This window comes from Danio rerio, chromosome 15 (assembly GCF_049306965.1).
Source record: "Danio rerio strain Tuebingen ecotype United States chromosome 15, GRCz12tu, whole genome shotgun sequence".
Lineage (NCBI taxonomy): Eukaryota > Metazoa > Chordata > Actinopteri > Cypriniformes > Danionidae > Danio > Danio rerio.
In genome coordinates, this window is record NC_133190.1 from 332,087 (window position 1) to 354,597 (window position 22,511).

General features: G+C 41.7%; 1 protein-coding gene across 1 annotated transcript in view; it reads right to left on the reverse strand.

Annotated features, from left to right (window-relative positions):
* The window catches only part of elna (elastin a), a gene marked incomplete in the record, with an annotated part of 55,680 nt that extends 37,375 nt beyond the window's left edge, over nucleotides 1-18,305 (reverse strand). Inside the window, 4 exon segments of the mRNA NM_001080063.2 lie at nucleotides 767-826; nucleotides 2,027-2,065; nucleotides 2,260-2,340; nucleotides 18,230-18,305. Coding sequence (NP_001073532.2) covers nucleotides 767-826; nucleotides 2,027-2,065; nucleotides 2,260-2,340; nucleotides 18,230-18,305 — 256 coding nt within the window.
* Nucleotides 18,306-22,511: the final 4,206 nt, after the last annotated feature.

The following is a 22,511-nucleotide window of genomic DNA, read 5'->3' on the forward strand; positions in this document are numbered from 1 at the left end:
ACAATCTGATGAAAGCATTGTTTGATAGCGCTGATGTAAGTTTACTGAAATCTGCAGCTCACACGCTCCAAAAAGAGCATTCTCACAGGTGGATATTAACTTATTTTTCAAACACAGATTCTTCATACTGGATTGATGCTCTGTTAGGGTTTATTACTTGTCTTACATGCTTCAAGACGCTTCCCACCAGCTCCTTATATGTGACTCTGAAGCACAAGAGCAGTCTTTGCTGCATGGGTATATTGTTGGCAGTAGTTATAACACCTGTATGGGGCAACATTTCCTTTTATATGCCAAAAATCCTTAGGAAATTAAGCGGTATCTTCATGGAACATGCTAACCACTGTGCCACCGTGCCACCCATCTAGGAAAGGAGGAGGAGTAGTGGTGGAAGGGGGGATTCTTCAAAATCAAGATGTGAGTGATATGGAGCTGAGGGTGTTTATAGTGGCTTAGGAATCGTCTGATTGAGGAATCATAAGTTGGATAATGCAGGACCAGCTGTGATCAATCATAAACATGTGATCCTCTCGACATTACTTTATAAATAAACTAAATCTCAGTAAAGATATTTATATGTTATTGTTACTAAATATTTCTATTTTTTGATGTTGTTTTGAAAGTAATGTGCTGTGGAACTGGAGAGTATACAGTACATGATACCACTAAAGTAAAGATTTGAGATTACAGTGGCATGCGATAATTCTGACAGGCAGTTCTCCTGCAGATCAGAGTAATGGATTGTCTGATGTTAAAGAGCTCTTACCGGCTCCGTATCCTCCGGCTCCTAAAGCCCCGGCTCCAGCAGCTCCTCCATATCCTCCTGCTGAACCACAGACAGATCCATCAACACCCACAGCACTACTGTCCAGAGCTAACAGCACACAACACGCGCACAGACTCCAGCAACAGACACACGCCAGACCTTGACTTTTAGGACTGTTGTATGAATGACTGCTGAAGTCTGTGAGTAAACACACTTCAGAGTCGGCAAGCTGATACTAAAAACCTGACCTGAACTCTTATCCAACTGCTGTGATCAACAGATGTAGCACAAAACAACACTGCAGAAGTAAAATAGAATAATATAAATAAGATAGAAAATTTGAATTCAGTTTTACGGCGCATACTTAAAAATAAATTTAATTTAAAAAATAATAATAAAATAATAATAAATAAAAAAAATAAATAAAATAAAAAAAATTATAATAAAATAAAAAATAAAATAAAAAATAAAATAAAATACAAAAATAATTTAAAAAAATTTAAGAAATAATAAAATAAAATAATAAAATAAAATAAATACCATAGATAAAACAAAACAAAACAAAGCAAAAAATAAATAAAATAAAATAAAATAAAAAAAGGCAAAATAAATATTCATCAGCTTACATTTTTGGTCAGGGTATGTTTTGTTGCACATTTCAGATGATAAGTCTACTAGATGGCACCTTTGCCAAACCCAACCAATAGTGTTTTTCAGTGTTAGAGAAAACTTCACAAAGACCATATAGTTTTACCTTGACTTTACAAGCTTTAATAATTTTGTGAAACTGCTTCACCAGAATCTGCATGACAAGCACAACAGAAACCCATGCCAGAAAAGTCCTCATATGGCGATAGACAGGTGACGCAAACATATTCATTACAAATAGCAGACAGCGTTAATTTATTCTGTGGTATTTATTTGGTGGAGTGCAATGAACTGCACAACAATAATGCTTTGTTTATCGAAAATGATGTTGTGTAAATATCATTAATGTGAAAAGGAACACTATTAGTTTGTCAGTTTGGCTGAACTATCTCTTTAACAGCAAGAGTTTCAGTTTCTTCTAAATCAATTTGCTTTAAGCTCAGCAAACATTGATTGCCCCTTGACTGATCATTTGCTTAGATGAATGAATGAATGAATGAATGAATGAATGAATGAATGAATGAATGAATGAATGAATAATATTACAGTACAGTCTGGGTTGTAGAATCCTCTTCATAGCTCAACACAGTGGTAAAAAGCCAATGGTCTCACCTGCTGCTTTAGCTGCTTTGTATGGAGACGAGCCAGCGCCTGTGGACAGCAGAGAGAGATACAGACTGGAGTTTATGTGACAGATTTGACTAAATGTGCCAAATAACAAGTATTTTATTTGAACAAGTTGTTTATTCAGCTTTCAGATGATGTACACATCCCAGTTTCAGAAAGAGGACACTTCTGTGATGCTGGGTCAGATATTGCTCAGATGATGCTGATGGTGGTCATACCGGGGTAAAGTCCAGCTCCTGGCAGAACTCCAGCACCTCCTGGTCCTGCTCCTCCTCCTCCAGCCTGTGGCACATACACTCCTGAAACACACAAATAAGGATTCAGAAACCATGTTCTGCCTAAAGAGAGCGCTAAAAGTGTTCACTCGGGCAGTGTGCTGACATGGAGCCTCATAGAGCGTCAGGTGTCCCCAGTTCAAGTCCAGACTCACGGACATTCTTTCAGCTTTCGAGACCTATGATCTCGATCCCCTTACATGCTCACTGACCAGGCGGGAGCCACAGGCTCAGTTATCTCTAATCTCAGGGCTCTCTCCCAGGACAGCATGCCAAACTCTTAAAAAGGATTTAAATGCCAAATTAGTTTTCAAAGGCATCAACAAAACAAATATATTGTTATATCAGCAGTGATATCATACAAGCCTACGTATCTGAGTACCATAGTATGTCCAATAGTGTAAGGACAGACTGAATCTGCTGTACTCAGGGATGGTCCTGTTTGCAGTAAAGCAGGCACTGATCTCAGGCCAGTGTAGCCGTGGGTGGGCAGAGCGCCGTACAGCTACTAACAGCTCACCAGGAGGTCTTCCTAGCACAGCCATCAATTATAAAGTTAGATTTTGCAGCGAGACACAGTTTGCATCCCAAAACTGAGATTGAGAATGTTAACAGACCCTCCAGTGACATGTGCTTTAATGGCTTCTGCATGCTTCTCGAAGGCTATTTAATCAAGCCCACATGCTCCTGCCTCTGTTGTGTTTATTAGCAGCATGGCAGCAGGCACGGCCTTTTATTATGGAGTTGCACGCAGACGTCTCATTATTCAGTTAAGGATTATACCTGTTTTATTTTCTCCCTCAAGGCCGCTGCAGTCATGTGAAGGAGAGAATCACACATGGGAGGAATCACTGAGCGTCGGTCCTTCAGCTGCTGAGATTACAGCTACAAAACATGCTGGGAATCACCCCGCCATTGACTTGCTGATCTGAGGAGAGCTTACATACATGTAACCTCTCGTAAAACACATGCCAAGCAAATCTGGACACCCTCGTCAAGGACAGAGCATTAGTGAGACACTACACACTATGCACTCATCAGTGTTGGGTATGTGGCTTAAAACGTCATTAGTTACATTGCAAAAAGGACTTTTCTTACATAAAGTTTGTTTTGTTTCTGGTCTCAGTGTCTAAAACTCTTAATTCTAGAAGCATTTTCTAGACAAGCAAAACATATACAGTTAAAACCAGAAGTGTACACACTTTTAAATGTCTGATGGTAAATAATACTAAACATTTACTATTTTAGGTCTGTTAGGGTTACCTAAATAATTTACATTTGCTCAATGGCAGAATAATGAGAGAATTGTTTTTGAGAATGGTTTATGAATTTCTAGACAGTCAGAAGTTTGCACACATTTCCTTGGTATGTTATAGCTTTGCTTTTAAACTTTATAACTTTGGTCAAGTGTTTTCGGTTTCCTTCCACAAGCTTCTCACAATAGTTTGCAGGAGTTTTGGCCCATTCCCCCTGACAGAACTGCTGTAACTGAGTCAGATTTGTAGGCTGTCTTGCTCGCACAAGCTTTTTCAACTCTGCCCACACATTCTCTATAGGATTGAGATCAGGGCTTTGTGATGGCCACTTTAAAACATTCCCACTGTTGTCTTTAAAGCACATGTGAACTCATTTGGCAGTGTGCTTTGGGTCATGATCTGTTTGGAAGACCCATTTGTGGCCCAGTTGTAATGTCCTGGCTGAAGTCTTGAGATGTTGCTTCAGTATTTCTTCATAATGTTCTTTCTTCATGATGCCATCTATGCTGTGAAGTGGACCAGTCCCTCCTGCAGCAAAACAGCCCCACAACATGATGCTGCCGCCCCCATACTGCACAGTTGGGATGGTGTTCTAGGCTTGTGCGCTTTCCCCTTTGTCCTCCTACTGTAACACTGCTCATTATGGCCAAACAGCTCAATCTTAGCTCCATCAGAGCACAGCACATGTCTCTAGACATCAGTCTTTCCCCAGTGTCATTCAGCTAATGGTAATCTGGCTTTGTTGTTGATTCTGGCTTGTTGATGTTCCCATGTTGTCACACAAGGAGGCAGTGTGTTTGAGCTTTTCCTTCAATACTATTCTACAGTTGTGCCTCACATTAACTTAAATGTTGTCAATCAGCCAATCAGAAACATCTAAAACCCTGACATCATCATCTGAGCTTTATCAGAGGCGGAATAATCTGATAGTGTGTAAACTTGATTTTAAAGAAGAGTTATAACAATTTCTCAACACACATCTCTCTCATTATGCTGCTATTAAGCAGATCAGAAACACACATGATCATCCTAACATACCTAAAAGAGGAAAGGTTTAGTCACATTAACAGCTGACTCTGTTATACAGTGTATGTACACTTCTGCTTTCAGCTGTAGACTTGTTTTGAGAAATAATGAGTCAAAATGAAGTTTTTCCTTAAAACAAGCTAAATAATCTGCCAAAGGTGTAAACAGAATAATCTTATGTCAAAAAAAAGTTATTTTGCTCACCCCATTGGCAGATTTTCATTCATGTAAAGTGCAGAACATTGTATTTGTCAGTGTGAATGCACTGCTTTTACTGTTAAACTACAAACCGGTGTAGAATAGTGCATAAGAATATGATTTGGGACGCATCTATTATCTCATAGCTGCAAAATATGATTAGGAGGAAAAGATGTTTAGTCTGCTGCAGGAAAACAGCTTCAGCTTACACACTAATGCCAGAAGAGTGTTCATCTACACTCTCAGCAATAAAGGTACGGGAGCTGTCACTGGGGTGGCATCTTTTCAAAAGCTACACATTTGTACTTGAAGCGTCCATATTGGTACCTCTAATGTATATATTAGCACACACAAATTTTAAGAGGAACACTTTTGTACTTTTTAGATGCTAATACGTACACTTGAGGTATTAATATGGACCTTTTAGGTACAAATTTGCACCTTTTGAAAAGGCACCGCCTCAGTGACAGCTCGCATGTTCCTTTATTTCTGAGAGTGTTCCTTCACAGAACTGCAGGTTTACTTCAGTGAGAAACAGGAAGAACACTGAGGAACCGATTTCCTTCATGACACACTGCAGTGACTAACTTTATCTCATAAAAACTGACGTTAACTCTACCACATAAAACCTCTTGATGACAAATGTATGAGAGCTGTGTGAGGTTTGTAATGAGCATGCTGGAGCCGAACTGTGCTCCCTCAATAGAGTCTGGTAATATGCTGCTATGCTACAGTATTTTTGGAGAGAGTTTTGGACAAAGACTTTTTAGAGATCACAGGAGAGACGTGTGACAGATATTATTTTGGGTTCAGAATAAATCAGATTACAGGCATAATCTAACGCTATTTGATGCATTCAGGCTTATTCACACTGGTGAAGAGTTGGACTCTCATGGCTCCAGTTTCAAAACACGTGGATTTACATGTAACACACAGAGTATTTCTTTTCTTGGTGACCTTACACATACAGCTCCATGTGATTTGTCTGAGGATGTCTCTCAGCGTGCTCTGAATATGAGAGAGAGCTGATCTTATATATTTCCATGATGACGTCTCGTTTAAGACGTGACACAACACAGCTCCATTCACGGCAGCGTAGAGATCACAGCTGCTGGGTTTACAACACGTCAGATCATCTCCTTCTCCTGAGAGTGTCTGTTTAACTGGGAGAAGGACAGAGTAAACCATCTAGTTCCTGAACAGTATCGGCAAACTGAATAAGAGAAGTTTATTTATAAACTCATTCAAGAGGAGCACGTGCTTATGATTGACCACAGCTGGTCCTGCATTAGCTCTCACAGGACTGACCAATCAGAGAGCCAAACACACTATAAATACCCAGAGCTTCTTACATCAGTCATCTGTGTGGAGTTTGCATGTTCTCCCCATGTTGGCAGCATATGTAGAATAGCGCATAGTGCATGTGTTTGGACTGTGGGGGAAACCCACGCCAACACGGGAAGAACATGCAAACTCCACACAGAAACACCAACTGACCCAGCCGGGACTCAAACCAGTGACCTGATTGCTGTGAGGAGAAATTTCTAACCACTGAGCCTAAATAAAATGATGATGCTGTTCTTTATTATTTCGTATTCCCTCCAGACACTGAGGCTCACTGAACTGCTGTTGTGTGTGTGGTGTAGGGTTAGTGGTGATAGTGTATAAGCTGTGCTGAAATGCACATTTCTGGCTGATTTGACAGTGTTAATGTCAGATAATGCCATGCTCTGATACGCTCAGCAATAGTCCCGCAGATCAGAAACTCCACCCTGTGAACACACCCTTCAGCCGGACAGGAAGTGAACGCACACCTACAGTATCAGCAGCAAACACAGCACTTCCTGTCTCCGTCTGAGTGCTGAGAGCAGAGCTAATCTGCAATGTCTGAGTGCTGTGCATACACTCAGTGACCTTCAACATCTCTGAGCCCAGCATCAGTGCACACACACACACACACACACACGGTGCACGGACGGCAGCTCAATGTAGGCCTGCACCATTAATCACTCCTAAACCATAATCAAATCAAATCAAAGTTTATTTCCTAGAGCACACTTCATTACAACCTTTGGTCCACCAAGCTGCTGTACAATCGCAGTAGCAGATAAAAACAGCAATATAAGACGATAGTAACAACAGTAAAACTTTCCATGAATGATGCAAAGAAAAAGACGAGTCTATGACATCTATTCAGAAACAGTCTTATTACTTATTCCATAATCTCAGACTCACAACTGCAAAGGCTCTATCGCTCCTGCATTTGAGACGAGATTGGGACGTTTGCAATAGATGTCAGTCAGAGTTTGATCTAAGCGATGGGGTTTGGGCTTTAGTAGTGATCAGGTGTTTCCCAACACCATGGTTAGCCAAGATCGCAAGTTGTGTCGTTACAAACATAGTTCCTTAATTTGCCATTTTCCAAATCCGTCGCTCAAACGAACATTGGCAAACTGCATCGCAAACTTGTGCACTTGCAGCTACACCCCCAGAGCTGTAGTGAGAAACAGAGTTCCTGGCTGTGTTCTATTCCCACTTATCCCCCCTATGCCCTATTCCGCTAGAACATTCTAACATTTAAACTTGGAATTATAAATAAAAGAAAAAGCATTGAGCTCATCTCTCTTAATGTGCTTTTGAAGTGTTTTACAGTTCAGTTTCGCTGAATATGAACACCACACTGAATGTTCGAGCTGCTTTAAACCTGTACATAACTAACACAGCAGAGCTGTAGTCTACATCATATATAACACATAATTAACTGTACACATAACCTGAGACGGAATATACTAATACTTTTACATAAAGCAGACCTTAATGTGCAAAATGTATTTAATGTATTTAAAGGTGTTTAAGGGGGAAAAGCAAGTAGTGCATCATGATGGTGTGGTACAGGACGGTGAGTTCATTTCCTAAAGGGAAAGTTCAGCCAAAAACGGGAAACTCTGCCATTTATTCAACCCTTACCTGTCCCAAACCTGTTTGAGTTTCTTTCTTCTGTTGAACACTAAAGAAGATATTTCAAAGAATGCTGGAGACCTGTAACCATTGACATCAACAGTATTTGTTTGTTCTACACTTTCTACAATTTTAGGCCAGTATAACAACAACAACAACAACAACAACAACAACAACAACAACAACAAAAACACACAATCCTTATTTCCTTGTGCTTTTCTCAGCTGCACTGGCCTAAAATGATTTGCCAGCAATACAAAAAACATTTAGTGGGGTAAACATAGGATTATTCGTTTTCTGGCGAGGTGAACTACTTTTAAAAAAAAAATTTCTCAATTTTCGAAAACATCAGCTGCACTGACCTAAAATGGCTGAAGGTGAGTGAGCAAACTCCTGTGGAAATTGGTACGAAGAAAATAAACTAAAATAGAGACAAATGTTAACAAAACATTTATCAAACACAGAATTAGAAACAGGACAGGAGGGAAAACAACAATAGCGGTAAACAAGACAAGGGTCAAAACATGGCACAACAAACAGGGAAAGATTATTTGTAATGCTTCACAGGAAAAACAAGACTCAGCAAAGAGTGTGTGAATGAGATGTCTTCATATTCTTGGTAATCAGTCCATCATGACCTTCCCGCTGTGTGTGTGTGTGTGTGTGTGTGTGTGTGTGTGTGTGTGTGTGTGTGTGTGTGTGTGTGTGTGTGTGTGTGTGTATAATCAGACCAGAAACTGCTTCCTCCTTTTGAAAAACCGTTAGTGCATTTGATTGACCACTTGAGTCGTTGTTTGACTTATTATTTGATCTGTTTAAGCATTTAAATTTTCAGTTTCATTTTGGTAGAAAAATGTATATAAAAAAATTGTATATAAATACAATGTAACACATTTCTTTTTGTAGAGTGAACTAGGTGAATGTGAAATAATTCACATTAAAGTGTTTCTGCAGCTGTGCAGAAAGATAAATTGCAAATAAATAATCATTTCACATTACTTCCGCATCACTGCAGTAATATTTTGTTGTTGTTGATGTTAATAGTAATAATGTTTTTATATTATGATATTATTTTTGTGGCTGTTGTCAGGGATAGAAATACTGCAATCTTTATGTTTTCCCGTGAGGAGGTCTGAGATTAACTCAACTTAAAGTAAGAAGTTAGCAGAAGCTTTTTTGGGGTGAACTTGCTCATTTTTGCTCACAAAACGAATCTTTTAAACTCAATGAGGACATGTTGAGTAAACGTGTTAAATGTAGTTGTACAGACATTTTTACAGATTTTTTTGCACTGTACAATGGAAGTCAATGGTTACAGGTTTCTTCCAGATATCTTCTTTAGTGTTCAACAGAATAAAGAAGCTCATCAACGTTTGGAACCATGACAGAGAGAGAGAGAGGGAATAATGGATGAATGTTCATATTTGGGTGAACTGCCCCTTTAAGTAAGTCCAGTTTATCCTCAATTCTTTGAGTGTTTTGATGCAGACAGCAATAATGGAAACATACACTCATGCAGACACACGCTGGGAGAAAGTCTCGGAGCTGGCAGCAGGACGGTGTTGTGTTTAAAGTGTGACATTTATGACTGTTTGCCTGTTGGTTATTGAGGAATCGCTGATGAAACCCTATGATTTAGAGAAAACTACATGACATGTGCAGTGTAATTTACAGAGCTGAGAATGAACAAACGTTGTAAAGCTTTGAGGGGCTGTGTGGCTGACGCAGAGGGAATCATTAGGGCTGTTTTGGTGACTTGTTTGGCCAATAAATGACTGGTGTTAAACTGGGCTTGAGTCTGGTCCAGGTCACGGATAATTAAGACACTAACGAAGGCCTGATCGCTCCACTGCGGATGACTGACGGCCGCAGTATGAGGAACATATTTGTTTCTTCTGGAGGTTATTGCTTCTTAAACACAGTGTGTCTTAACAGCAGAGCAAATAGCATGAGGACTGTGTGTTTCTGAGAGGAAGCTGCGGCAGCTTTATTCCTGCAGTGAATCATGCTGATCTACAGCTGAAGGACAATAATAATAATCATTATCTGCTCTGGAAATATTTGAAAAATAACTACAATTTCACAAAGTGATGTTTAACAGAACACAATATTAGATTTTCTTTTTATAGAGCAAGTTTGGCCGGAATACAAACACATTTTACAGGTCAATATTATTAGGTTAATGTTATTCGCCCCTTCAGAGTATTCTTTAATTGTCTCCAGAACAAACCACTGTTGTCCAATGACTTGCCTAATTACCCTAGTGAAGCCTTTACATGTCACTTTAGGCTGAATGCTAGTGTCTTAAAGAGTATCTAGTCTAATATTGTGTGCTGTCATCATGATGAGAAAAGCAATCCGTCATTACAAATGAGTTAATAAAACTATGATGACTTTATAAATTGTTGAGAAGCACTTCTCTGTTCAACAGCACATGGGAAATATTTGGAGAAGGGTGAATTATACTGTTTCCCAGTGATGGGTTGCAGCTGGAAGGGCATCCGCTGCGTAAAACATGTGCTGAAATAGTTGGCGGTTCATTCCGCTGTGGTGACCCCACATTAAAAAAGGGACTAAGCTGAAAAGGAAATGAACAAATGAATGGATTATCCTGTCTTCAGCTTTCTCTAAATATACACACGTGCTCATTTCCCAACTAATGAGGAGTATGCTGTATTTAACTGGCTGTCTCCACAACACTGATCAAGGTCTTCAGTGGTGGATCAATGCAGTTTTATTAGAAAAATGTAGATTTGTAGATATCAGAGAACAATTTAACGTAATCAATACACAGCTCTAAAATAACTCCGCTCAGATTTGACTGGAGGACGAACATCACATGACCTTGAGAATGCATTGAGGGTCAGTAGACTGTGGGATCATTGCATTTGTGGGTGAACTAACCCTTGATGCTGTTGCTGATCATGTTTACTGTCTGTGATTTCTTCCCAATTGCTGCAGCTAAATGTTGTTTCTGCTTTCATTCCAATCATCAATGTTGATTCAGAGCAGAGGATTGTAGATTGCCTCCACTACAGCTGACCAATTCCATAATGTTTCTCCATTAAGATGCAATGTGTGCTGTCATCTGAGTACATGCATGCTCCCCTTTCATTCATTAGTTTATTTTCAGCTTAGTCCCTTTATTAATCTGAAGTCACCACAGCGGAATGAACCGCCAATTTATCCAGCACATGTTTTATACAGCCTATGCCCTTCCAGCTGCAACCCATCACTGGGAAACACCCATACACACTTATTCACACACATACACTATGGACAGTTTAGTTGATCAGTTCCCCTATGGCGCATGTGTTTAGACTGTGGGGGAAACCCACGCCAACACGGGGAGAACAAGCAAACTCCACACAGAAACACCAACTGACCCAGCCGGGGCTCAAACTAGCAACCTTCTTACTGTGAGGTGAATGTGCTACCCACTGCGCCACCGTGCTGCCCTGCTCCCCCTATAGTATTTCTAAAAGAAAACTCTTCATTATCTTCACGTGCACTGATAGTTTGAACTCAATGGCCGCAGGGTTTGGTTGAGCGTGTGGTAGGTAGTCACATCTTGATGCTAGATTCCTATCTCAGAGAAGACGATGATGAGGATGAGGAAGGGCTGATGGATGTGAGAATGATGTGAAGCCAACAGCGCTGCGTTCTCTCTCTCCTTCTGCTGGACAGCAGCCGAGAGACAGCTTTAACACGGAGGAATGCAAAGGCAAATAAACACATGATGCACAGACTCTCCTGCATTCTCCAAGGCCTTTGAAAGGGAAGATGAAGCCTTTATTCCCCCTTGGCTGAGGTCTCACCCAACCTGACAGACGAAACCGACAGAGATAACCGCGCAGTTATTTTCCATATACATCAGCGAACGCCTCCTCCAGAAAGAGCTCATCCAGAGAGATTAGGAAGGCTTGGATTTTGAAAGCAGCACGAGCACTGGGCTAGGAAGCAGACAGAAGCACACGACCACTAGTTTACTGTATTTTGGCATTAGACAAGCTTTACAGATTTGATATGAAAGGGAAAATGCACATTAAAGGGCATCTATTATGCAGAACTCAGAGGGTTTAAAGCCGGTAGTGTGTGTGTCAGCAGTGTGTGAGTATCTCCAGCAGCAGCCTCGGACATAAGCTCAACGTGAATCAATTGTGTTTGTTCTAATCAGACTGTGATTGACATTCTCCCTTTGCACGTGTCACCACAGGGGGAAAAGCCCCGCCTACTAGTGCCCATCTCATTAGCATGTCCAGCAGCCCTGAGTGAGAAGCAGCCGTCTGTCCATTAGCCAGTAGAGTGTTTGAGCTGCTGAAGATGATGTCAGCATAGACTAAGAGGATTATAGATGTGGAGTTGTAGATGAACAGCGACAGGAGGGACATAGACTGACAGAAGCATCAACACACACTCACACCTGAATAAATGTTGAGTTGTTTTAATGTTAGATCTTTGCATTTAGAATAAAATAAATTGAATTAAGAGTACATGACACTTAAGGGCATGATCATGCATAAGTCCTGCCTGGTATATGTCATGCAATGATATTAAAGGTGTCTTATAAACACCCTTTAAGGTGCTACTCATATTCCAGTAAAACACACAGGTGGATAAGAAAGCTTATCTGTAAAACAGCACTGGGTATTGTGCATGAAGATCAGATCAGACCTCATGACCAAGCACATTCCAGGAGAGGACGCGTCCGTAATGTGCGGTCCTGACTGTCTGACATGGGCTGGTATGACAGATATCCGGGCTGCTTTCAGAACACACAGTTTGGTTAAAGTGCAGCTCTTTGTTTTAATCTTGGCTTCGTCTCTGCTTGGTGGAAGTAGGTGGGACACTTTGACATTTACCCTCGCTGGAATTTTTGGTTATAGAGCAAATAAGATCTTCAGGGGGGCACAGTGGCTCTATATGACGTTCACACTGAGGACAGGAGATCTACCAGGAGATCTACCTTCCTGCACATTTCAGATGCAACCCTGATCAAACACACCTGCCTGTGATATCCAGTGCTGTTCAGTAGTGGTGAAACACTGGAATAGTGGAAGCAAATGTGTCGAAGCTTCGAAATGGTCAAAAGCTGTCTCTACAGTGACACCTAGTGGCCATTGTTTTATATATCGCTCTGGAAGCGCTTCAGCAAGTTGAGGTATTAACCCCACATTGTAGAGAAAGGTATCAAGTAATTAAGTGAAGCGGTGAGATAATGGGTTCACATGCATTTGTTATGTGTTTTGTTTTAACATTGGTCAGACATCCGAATGAAAACGTTGCAAGTCAGTATGTCCTGTTTGGTTATAGAAAAGTAGCATTGATAAAATAATTCAAGTCATAACTTCAGAATATTCGTACAATTCAGGATTTAAACTTTTTCTGACCATGTCAGTTAAACGCAGACTCGCCAGGTCTTGAAACGCTTCTGAAATGGCCGATGCTTTGAAATACTATAGTCACGTGACCTGGCGTTTTAGCTCATGCTTCGGTGCAATGTTTTGAAACACTTGCACTTCGGGATCTGGACACTGTGTGGAAACGTCAGTAACACGTCAGCCATCCCTACTGTTCAGATCCCGATTGATTGGTTCAAGTGTGTCTGATCAGGGTTGAGACCTCCAGGAACAGAGCTGAGCAGCCCTTATCTACAGTTTGAGCAAGGAAGAGCTGTATATTAAGAGATGGGCAGCTTTATCAGACAAAATTCAGTTTATTCTGGCCATAAAAGCTGTTACTAACTGATGTTAGCACCAGCGTGAACAGAGATTACTCCACTATCTACCCTGATAACTCTCATTTAGCTGTGCAAACAAAGCCAAAAAGGCTGATTTACGTGTACACAATGACGCATTGAGAGCCGCGCGAGCCCGGTGGAGCGATTGTTTACAAGTGTGGAGTCCCGTGAAGGAGTTCTGGATGGAAAGATTTGTTTTGTGTTTACCTCATAGTTAAAGTTGTTGCACGTCCGCCGGTTCCTGCCTCAAAATGAGGGAGTTTGAACCACTTGTACATCCAGGAAGTGTTCAGGAAAAGCAAAACAGCAGTGAAGAAACTCGACACAGAGGAACATTTACTGCCAACTAGCGTTTCAGAAGTGCTACTGCAGACTAACCGAATTGGTCGGTCACGCCGAGCACTTGACGCAGATGTATAAGCCAGGCTTAAGTTAGACTGGAATCTGCTGACTTCCCAGTGATGGACCGGTGGCCACTGGGTGTATGAGTGTACAGCAAGTGAGCACAATGCCAAAGATACGGTAGATAGACTGTCAGATCTGTTAACAGCCCGGGGCTGTGAATGAGTGGAGATGTATATTAATGCAGCTAAATGAAGCCGCTTATCTTTGCTAGCGTTCCTACGGAGCTGCTGCCAAAACTGCAGGAGCCCAATAGAGCGTGGCGTTGAGAGCTGAGGTCATGATATAACGCTCCTTCTCTCCACAGGCCCACGCTATTCTCTCTACGCAAGGCCACTTAGAGCACATCACATCAGTCAGCGAGCACATATGCGCATCGCTAACTGAAGAGCAGGAAGTGCAGGAGATATTTCAGGATACCTGAACCACAGCGAGGGTTCAGCCGGGATGAGCATGATTCATGTTTGCTGAACTATGCTTTTGCTTTTGTTTGCCATCCAAAACCTCACTATATACAGCTGCTCTCCGGCATGTGTTGTGCATTAGACGGCCATGTCCTCAGACAATGAGCAACAACCTCAACATGCATTTTCTGGTTAAAAACCATGGCCATCGCTGAACCGGTGCAAACTCTCTGCAGTGCTTGAAGAGCATCGTATGTCGCCGGCATTACAGTGTTAACAGCAGGTCTGCTCTGCTCAAACCCATTAACACGCCACTAGACATACCAGCAGACATTCATTACTGCAGGAGAGTTCAGCCAGCTCTGGAAAACAGGATCTCCAGGATGGCGTCCAGAGAGGCACTCCCAGCACACACATGCCATAAAGCACCTCTGGAGGAGTTGCTAATCAGAATTCACGAAGGGGGGACGGGGCCATTCATCATGATCCCGGCTGACAGCGGAGGTGTGCCATCTGATCCGGCGCTGATTTCATACACCTTCAAGCAGAGCCAGCCCGGTGTCAATGAGGAGGAGCCCTAATGGATTGAACTCCTCTGAAGTTCGGAGCCAAAGCCTTTCGCCAAGTGGTGCCTTTTAAAATGTGCTCTCCTCATTGCAAGATTTGCCGTGTGAAAAGAGGGCTTCTTAATTCTTACGAGAGTAGAAGGAGGGCGAGACCTTGCTTTCCTTTCCTTTCATCTAGCCTTGGCCCTGGCACTCCTCTCATAGCCCCATAGCAGTCGTCATAAAACAGCCTAATTATTTTGGCTGCGGAAGAGACCCGGGGCCCGTCTGCTGTATGGGTTGGAAACATCAGCAGTAATAACCGACCAACAATGGCCAGTGTCACCCGATACCCGACTCAAAGTGATTGGCTGTCAGGCGCTTACACATATGACAGACTTCTGAGTGATGAATTAGCACAGGAGACTGCGGGTGGTGGGAGGTAGGGGGGTGACTTACATTTAATAATTGGTACTTCCATCGTATGATGTGTCTGCCAACTGCTTAGGTTTGTTTACACAATCAATCAACAGTTTAGATACACTAGACGTACTGCCAGCTCCAATAAAGCCAACAGACTCCCACGAGATCCTTACTCAACAGCAGTCTCACGTAGGGTGCTCTCGTGTGCCCTTTAATGATGCCTTTCTAGGAGGAATAATGTGAAACTCTTGGCTCCAAATTGGCTTTGCTTGGCTTTCTTTGTGTCAAGACAATCCACGACTAGCAAGACGGGAAGAAGAGAGGAGTTTAGTCTTCACTTCGCCCAACACATGAACTGCAACGTGTCTGTGACACAGTCGTTTCTCAAGACGCTGAAATTCCAACCTGCTTCATAACTCACTCACACCAGCAGAAGAAAAAAACATTCCACCTGCACACGCGGTCCAAACAGACTTCCAAGCTATGAACTTTGAAACGCAGACAGGATTGTTGGTACCCGTCCAGCATAGAGGTCATCTGATCATAACACACATAGAAAGCAACGTATGCACTGCAGACAGCACTAATCAGCGGGGTGATGAGAGTCCACTTCGGGATCTTTTGGGACAGCTCATATCACAACAAAGTCCATCACCATTTGAGTTTTTCTCAAGCATCACCTAGAATCGACTTGATAGCTGCAAGGCAAGACGGTGAATCCTCATTTCAAAGCAATTGACTGTCAGCACACACATATCACAGATGCCCAACAGACAAGCCTCGATCGAACAGACCGGCAATCTGTCATAGAGCTTGAGACGTATGGAGGAAATAGCTGAGCTGTTTTATGGCCTCAAATTCATTTATGAAAATGAACATAGCAGACCGCTGAAATTAAGATGCGGACCTGATGCCGTTTATGGAAAACATATCACAAATGCAAATCCTCACAGGCAACAAGAGCAGTATTTCTTTACCATAAATTCATTTAGCGTCAGTGCTGCGAGAGCTCTCTTTTAGAAACAGCCTGGAAACACATACATCAGCAAGTGCCGAAGAAGGTATTGCTATGAAGATGAATAAATCATTGTGAAATACTCTGGCTTTGTTTGGAAACTGGGAACAGACCCCACATCCTTTCCAATCACGTCTAAACATTGCACAGACGCACATCCAAGAACATTAGAACAGCTTCAATTTAATGAACAGTTGGAGATTTCTTTTAATTTCCCCCTTTTACACTGAGCCGTTCCACAGTTTGCCTTCACGCTCGTAAAGCCAGGCCACAGCAGCACATGGTGTCGGTGACCGGAGCCAAAGGCTCTGACCTAATGGGCATTTGTGCAGCTCACTGGACACCAGCGCTGTCAAGTCTACATAAGCTGACAGAAACAGAAGAGTCTTGCTGTATTTTTCAGAAATTCAGCATGCATGAGCTGTGTTTTAGATTAACAAACTCTCATCACGGCCCTCCCCATCAGCTCAGCACAGCGAGGGGACTGGCCTTCAAGAGAAACAACACTCACCACATTCATATTCCCAGTCGAGCATTCTGGCACGGGGCGCAGGAGAACTCATGCTCACATCTGTAGCTGACTTCATGATGTTTCATTGTAAAATCTTTGCATTTGCTAGTTTGCAGTAAAGTATGTGCAGAAATCTTCATTTTAAAGCCGCTGCAGTTTACCTTGATGCTACTGTACAAAGCATCTAAAACATCTACAGTCCTTCCAATGCCTCTGTGAAGTATACAACATTTAGCACGAAATATAAGTATGGGAATTGTGGTCAAATCTAAGGTGCAAATCTTGCAGTAACAATTTAGATGATTTAAAATTCACATCATTTACTTCTGGCCTATTTATAGCCTTTTATTAAGATATTAGCATTTATAAATTATGATTTTACATCACTAATCATGCCCAATACCCAACCCCAGCTATTACCTTATAGCGAGAATGAAACACTTTTACTTTAATGTACAGCTCACGCTATTAACTATGACTATTTCCTTAATAAACTCCTAATTGAATGCCTCCTCAGTAATAGTTATTAAGGCAGTAGTTGGGTTTAGGTATTAGGTACTAGAATAACATTATAATATGGAGCCAGTATCCTAATAATAGGTATGTAAACATGAGAACTGGTATTTAAAGTAAAGTGTACTAAAGTGATTGACCCTCTAAGCTGACCGTGCACTGCTTATACAGAATACATTAATGCAGTACAGTGTCTTGATTTACTCACAGATATCATTATCTCACAAATCAAATCTAAAAAGCAAAGCAGAATATAGATCGTCACACTTTACAATAAGGTTCATTAGTTAATGTTAATTAATGCATTTACTAAGATGAACAAACAATGAACAATGCATCTACTACAGCATTTGTTCATGTTAGTAAATGTTAGTTAATGAAAATACAGTAGTTCATTGTTAGTTCATGTTAACTCATGGTGCATTAACTAATGTTAACGAGCACGGACTTAAATGTTAATAATGCATTAGTAAATGTTCAATTATGCATTAATAAATGCTGTACATGTGTTGTTCATGATTAGTTCATGTTAGTAAATGCATTAACTAATGAACCTTATTGTAAAGTGTGACCATATAGATCATGTGAATCTCACTAGTCCATTAATGTGGAGCAGGTTTCTTGGTCAACAGGTAGAATGCTGTCAAAGTATGTAGAACGTGTCATGGCTCTGCAATGTTGTCACCATGTGTAAATGCATGAAGCTCATTCCACTAAATGCATGACTGATTGCATGTTATTAGCATGCTATCTCCTCCAGTGAAAATGACTGAAATCAATAGTAAGCATGGTCACCTGCAGCACACGTCAAGCTTTCTTCACTTCTGCACAATATACAGCATTGGAAAGCCCACAGGGGTTTCATATAAGCTGGTTATGTTTCTCAGGATCTCCTATATGAGCCATCAAAGTGCAGACCTACCTCCCTGCAGCGACGGACTCAGCTGGTCGGAGAGGAAGAATCCGAGAAGGAGCAACGCAACACTCCTGTTAGCCATCTCGCCCCAGAATGCACTGGCCCTCCCCGAATGTGCTGGTTTTATTCTCCAAGAGAGCTAATTACCACTTCAAAAAATGTCTCCAAAAAAATGAAGAGGGGAGGAAAAAAGAAAACGACACAGGACACGACGTAATTAAGAAAGGGCAAAGCCTTTGGTTCGATGGATCATTGAACTTTTTTCTCTTCTATGTCTGGTGTTGCTGTTTTTATTCTGGTCACTCCTGCCAAAAAAGCTGAGTGCTGCCAGAGAGAGAGAGAGAGAGAGAGAGAGAGAGAGAGAGAGAGAGAGAGAGAGGGAGAAATAGACATGCAGAGAGGAAAGACAGGAGCGAAGGGAAGGACGAGCGAGAGACGGAGAGAGCGAGAGACCCGCTTTCCCACTCTCTCGTCCAAGAGGAATTTCACCGTCTGCCAGACATTTGCATGGAGTTTCAGAGGACTTCACATTGTTTTCATGTGAGCAAAAGAATAAAACAAAATCAGTGCTTGGATAATGATGTTCTCCCCCCCTACAACACAACACATCGATCCTGGAGTATTTACAACAGCTCTCATTCCTGTAAGATCACGAGCCCTTTCCCGCCTCAGTCAGGGGAAACTGGAGAGATGTTTGTTTAAGAGACTCGGGGGGAATTGTTCTTCATTGTTCTTTGAAGGATACGTCGAATGCTTTGTAATGCATCTGTTACACCTGCCAGAAATAACTGCGGTGACACTCGCTTCATATGAAGGTGTGACTGCTGGCGCGTTGTTTAGTGACAGAAGACCCTCAGGACACATTTCAGAGTAAGTGCGTCGGGTAAAAACAGAAAGAAGAGCAACTCTACTATCAGAGAGCACAATGATGTTGTAAACATGAGCTCAAACCCTATCACGAAAATTAAAAACTCTCACAGAAAGTCGATTAATGTATCCTGTTATGTGTGTGTGTGTGCTGTTAGGGCAATGTGATGCGCTGATTATATTAACTTTAAAGGTAAATATCCAGTATAATGTACAGCATGGGAGAAGCAGTGGCGCAGTACACGGAGGCTGTCACCTCACATCAAGGTCGCTGGTTTGAGCTCAGTTGGTGTTTCTGTGTGGAGTTTGCATGTTCTCCCTGCTTTCGCGTGGGTTTCCTCCGGGTGCTCCAGTTTCCGCCACAGTCCAAACACATGTGGTACAGGCGAATTGAGTAGGCTAAATTGTCCGTAGTGTGTGTGTGTGTGTGAATAAGTGTGTGTGGATGTTTCCCAGTGATGGGTTGTTGCTGGAAGGGCATCCGCTGTGAAAAAACTTGCTGGATAAGTTGGCGGTTCATTCCGCTGTGGCGACCCCAGATTAATAAAGGGACTAAGCTGACAAGAAAATGAATGAATGAATATACAGCATTTTAAGAAGACATCAGGTTTGAGCTGAAGCTTTTAAACATCCTTTTCTATCACCCGTTTGGTCAACTCAAATTCAAGACACTCAAATTTAGACACTGTCAGAGTCTTAGCTGGAAGACATTACATGTCCAGTATGCAAGGGGGAGTCTAGGTGTAGGTCTGGTGTTTCATCTTTATGAGCCCCATGCCAGGCACATGGACATATTGCTTATTCCAGTGACCTCCTGCTTAATGTATTACTTAGAAACCCACTAGCATCACAATCGGGTCTAAACGGGCAGTGGTCACCTAATGGTAAGAGTGTTGCACTTGTGATTGAAAGTTTGCAGGTTCCAGTCCCAGCATTAGCAGGGATGGCAGGTGTTAGGGTGAATAAACAGTGGTCCCACCACCCTCAATACCATGGCTGAGGTGAGCCTCTTGAGAAAGTCACCGATCGCCCAACTGCTCCCCTGGTGCAGGCTTGTGTTTAAGGTGTGTGTGTTCACTGCTGTGTGTATGTGTGAGCACTTGAATAGGTTAAAATCAAAATACAAGAATACAAAAATGTACAAAAGAATACAGCATTTCAGAATACAAGAATACCTTTTCTTTCCTTTTAAAGCCGCCTTAACTCTTAGTCTCGGTTGAGCATTTAACTGGTCTGCTCCACCATGTGCAGCTATTGTTAAACACCCAAATACACCTGGACTTCAGCCTTCCTCATATTAGTGCATGCAGAATATTTAATGTACACTCCTCTACCTAAGACTCTGTCTGTGTCCGAAATCGCCTACTACTCGAATAGGTACTACATTTGAGTTTGAGTTTACTACACGACTATTAGATAAGTACCTTCTATACCAGGGGTCACCAATCTTGCTCCTGGAGGTCCGGTGCCCAGCAGGGTTCAACTCCAACTTGCCTCACCACACCTGCCTCGGTGTTTCAAGTACACCTAGTAAGAGCTTGATTAGCTTGTTCAGGTGTGTTTGATTAGGGTTGGAGCTCAAATCTGCAGGACACCGGCCCTCCAGGAACAAGTTTGGTGACCCCTGATCTAAACAGTGTCAACTTGACAATGAATGCAATTCAGATGTTCTACATTCAGTTCTACATACATTACAAATGGTCTACCCAGATCAGTTTTGTTGCTTCATTCTCATTCATGAATACTCTTGCGTTGCATTAGGGGATGGCGTAGCATCACTTAGATTCGACTTCCTGAATCACGTCGGATAGTAACTCATCCAGATGCCTTTCACTACAGTTTTTACAATACTATGAATCTGGACACCCTACTCACTCACATAATGTTGTTCAGCTAACCCCGAGGGGGCGTTGAGAACATTCTGAGAACATCACATTGTCCATTAAATCATGGTCCCCTGAATGATCTGAGAACAGTCTGAATGTTCTGTAAAGATCCCCCAAATAACATTACCAACACCTTTAAAGACCTCCACACTGTGACCTTCTCAGAATGTTCTGGAAACGTTCTGGACAACTGATGAGAACCTTATGAGAAAGTTCTGGAAACATCAAGTTTCTAGCAGGGTGGACCAAGTTGAAGCGCTCACTCTGGTCCCCCGGGCTCTGCACTGGTTGGGCAAATTCCAAATTGAACCAAAACATCTGATTACAGTTGGCTTAAGATTGGCAACCTGCAGAACCCGGAAACAAAAGATAAAAATAAATGATAAATGTTTATATACAGCAGGGGAGTATGTGCTTTCAGACACAGCATGTGTCTTATTTGACAGCCACAGGTAAAAGGATATGTCCAGGACACAATGTTTCTGTGAGGCAGGGGATATGCATCATTACAAGAAAATCCCTCACAGCCTGAAGTCCAGGGTGTTTAGTTCTTGGTGAAGATGATTTCCTCGAGAAATCTTGGTCTCCACAGGTTTGAAGGGCTCCAGTGTGATTTTCCCAGTAATGATGTAAGAGGGAAAGAAGCAGGTCACTCTGAAACGCTCACAGCTAATGAAACAGACAGATAAAGACAAACATGCTAGGAACAGGCAAACCCCATGAACCCAACCCTCATGTTCAGGCTCTGCGAGTATTGAGGACTCAGCGATAGTGTTCTCTCACACCCAAAACATTACAAAGCCTTTTTCTGACCTGTCGTCAGCATCCTGCGCGACCACATGAACTCAGTGTTTAGCTTCAGGATAATAACTTCAGCGTTTTGTAAGTGTGTTTGGACACTGAGTGCATTTTTTGGAAGTCAAATGTCTTTTCCTGCTTTTTTGTCCGCTTTTCTATTTTAGCTCACGTCTGGTGCTGGTCCTTTCAGCATCTTGAGGACGCCAGAAGACTTGTGCTTGTTTATGAATCCAAGGAGTATGTGAATATTATCCAGAGCTGCATTTGTCAAATAGTTAAGTAGTTCAAGCATTCAACACTTCATTGTAAAAGTCTGGACACATCTCGGAATTTCTGAGGTTATATTTAAGAAACAGCGCGGCCAGTTTCATTTACTCTGAGTATTATATGTGGTGGATAACGAATAGAATAGGGGGAATTATTATTATCAAGAAGCAGATAGGGGCTAGTCCATAATTGTTCAGCCTTTACAGATAATAGTGTACACTACATGTGCAGACAGGTGTAGTTAATTATGATTTAATCATGAAAAATCTACAAAATTAACAAATTATTACTTTTAGACTTTATTTTAGTCTCATCTTTTCTCATCAATGAAACTGCACACTGATAGTTATTATTCTAAATCATCCATCATTATTCTGAAGTAGTTAGCCACAGTAATCTACATTTCACTTCTCAAACTCCAGCATTCAGAGACGTGTAATAAAGTATTCACAGACAAATCCAGAATAGGT